The 2,138-nt window shown below is 47.3% G+C and overlaps 1 protein-coding gene across 1 annotated transcript in view; it reads left to right on the forward strand.

Moving 5' to 3' along the window:
* The window catches only part of LOC134875717 (HLA class II histocompatibility antigen, DQ beta 1 chain-like), a gene marked incomplete in the record, with an annotated part of 3,849 nt that extends 2,402 nt beyond the window's left edge, over positions 1–1,447 (forward strand). Inside the window, 3 exon segments of the mRNA XM_063900322.1 lie at positions 658–725; positions 816–929; positions 1,081–1,447. Coding sequence (XP_063756392.1) covers positions 658–725; positions 816–929; positions 1,081–1,106 — 208 coding nt within the window.
* Positions 1,448–2,138: the final 691 nt, after the last annotated feature.

Here is a 2,138-nt window from a genome sequence, read left to right on the forward strand (position 1 = left end):
GATCCATTCCCCCCGGGAACACCCCAGGTGGGTCCAGGTCCAGTTAGACTCAGGTCCAGTTCCAGCTAGATTCAGATGGTTTCAAGGTTTCAAGGTTTTATTGGTCATATGCACAGCAGATACAGCGTATATGTTGGCAATGAAAATCTTATGTCCCATGCTCCTCCAACAACTCACATACATGGTGCAGATAAGATAATAAAATAGTGAAAAAGAGAGAAGAATATTTACAATAACAACAGTAAAGATTTGAGGATGAGAAATATATACATATGTGGAATACATTGAGAGTATTTACACACTTTACTCTGTGGAATGAGGAGGTATGGACAGATGCATATATTATGTATAGCAGATGTATAATATATATATATTATACACATCTGTCTGTAGTACACACATATCTATATATATATATATATATATATATAGTATGTGTGTACTACAGACAGATGTGAGTAGACATTCACACAGCTCAGGAGTTCAGTAGTAGATGCAGATCCAGTCTGGGCAAGGTACAGGTCCAGTTAGACTCAGGTCTAGTTAGATTCAGGTCCAGTTAGACTCAGGTCTAGTTTGATTCAGGTCCAGTTACAGTCAGATCCAGTCTGGTCCAGCTCCGGTTCTGTGAGTGACAGTGCTGCTTTGTGTCTGCAGGTCTGGGGATCAGATCTCCTGCGTGGTGGAGCACGTCAGCCTGGGAGAGCCTCTGGTTACTCTCTGGGGTAAATACCTGTCTGTCTCTCCACCTGCCTCTCTGCTTTCCTGTCTGCCTGCCTCCTGACCCCCCTGTCTCTCCACCTGTCTGTCCTCAGACCCCTCCATGTCAGAGTCTGACAGGAACAAGATAGCCATTGGAGCTGCAGGACTGATCCTGGGTCTGACCCTATCTATGGCTGGGTTCATCTACTACAAGAGGAAGTCCCGAGGTGAAGCAGCTCAGTTTCAAAGTTTCAGATCCATCAGATCCAGTCTGTCCTCAGACCTCCTTCTGAGGGACCGGCTCTCTCAGACCTCTTTGGTTAGGTTTACTGACGGTATCAGGGCTTGACTTGACCCTCATCTGGTTTTCTCTTTCAGGACGGATTCTGGTTCCCAGCAGCTGATCCTGGTCGCGGTTCCCAGCAGCTGATCCTGGTCCTGGTTCCCAGCAGCTGAGCCTGGTCCTGGTTCCCAGGAGTGGGTCCTTGTCCTGTTTGTGTCTCTCCAGCTTCATGTGCTCTGCTGGTTATGTGATAATCTGAGCTCTGATAGTCTGCCGATCTGAACCCTGATCCAGGACTGTCTGACAGCCCTGGACCAGGATCAGTCTGGACTCTGCTTCGTCTCCATGTGGACCCAATAATTACAGCCTCTTATATCATCGCTATGTTTTTAAATCAAAGTTATCGAGGGGGGGTGATGTGAAACGTGTTCAACAATAAAGCTTAATAAATAATGAAGACCACTTCCTGAGTCTGACTCTTCCTGATCCTTCCTGATCCTTCCTGACTCTCTTCCTGATCCTTCCTGATCCTTCCTGACTCTCTTCCTGATCCTTCCTGATCCTTCCTGACTCTCTTCCTGACTCTCTTCCTGATCCTTCCTGACTCTCTTCCTGACTCTCTTCCTGATCCTTCCTGATCCTTCATGACTCTCTTCCTGATCCTTCCTGACTCTCTTCCTGACTCTCTTCCTGATCCTTCCTCATCCTTCATGACTCTCTTCCTGACTCTCTTCCTGACTCTCTTCCTGATCCTTCCTGATCCTTCCTGACTCTCTTCCTGACTCTCTTCCTGACTCTCTTCCTGACTCTCTTCCTGACTCTCTTCCTGATCCTTCCTGACTCTCTTCCTGACTCTCTTCCTGATCCTTCCTGATCCTTCCTGACTCTCTTCCTGACTCTCTTCCTGACTCTCTTCCTGAATCTCTTCCTGATCCTTCCTGATCCTTCCTGACTCTCTTCCTGACTCTCTTCCTGACTCTCTTCCTGACTCTCTTTCTGAGCCTTCCTGATCCTTCCTGATCCTTCCTGACTCTCTTCCTGATCCTTCCTGACTCTTTTCCTGACTCTCTTCCTGATCCTTCCTGACTCTCTTCCTGACTCTCTTCCTGATCCTTCCTGACTCTTTTCCTGACTCTCTTCCTGATCCTTCCTG

This window comes from Eleginops maclovinus, chromosome 14, assembly GCF_036324505.1.
Source record: "Eleginops maclovinus isolate JMC-PN-2008 ecotype Puerto Natales chromosome 14, JC_Emac_rtc_rv5, whole genome shotgun sequence".
In the NCBI taxonomy this organism is placed as follows: domain Eukaryota; kingdom Metazoa; phylum Chordata; class Actinopteri; order Perciformes; family Eleginopidae; genus Eleginops; species Eleginops maclovinus.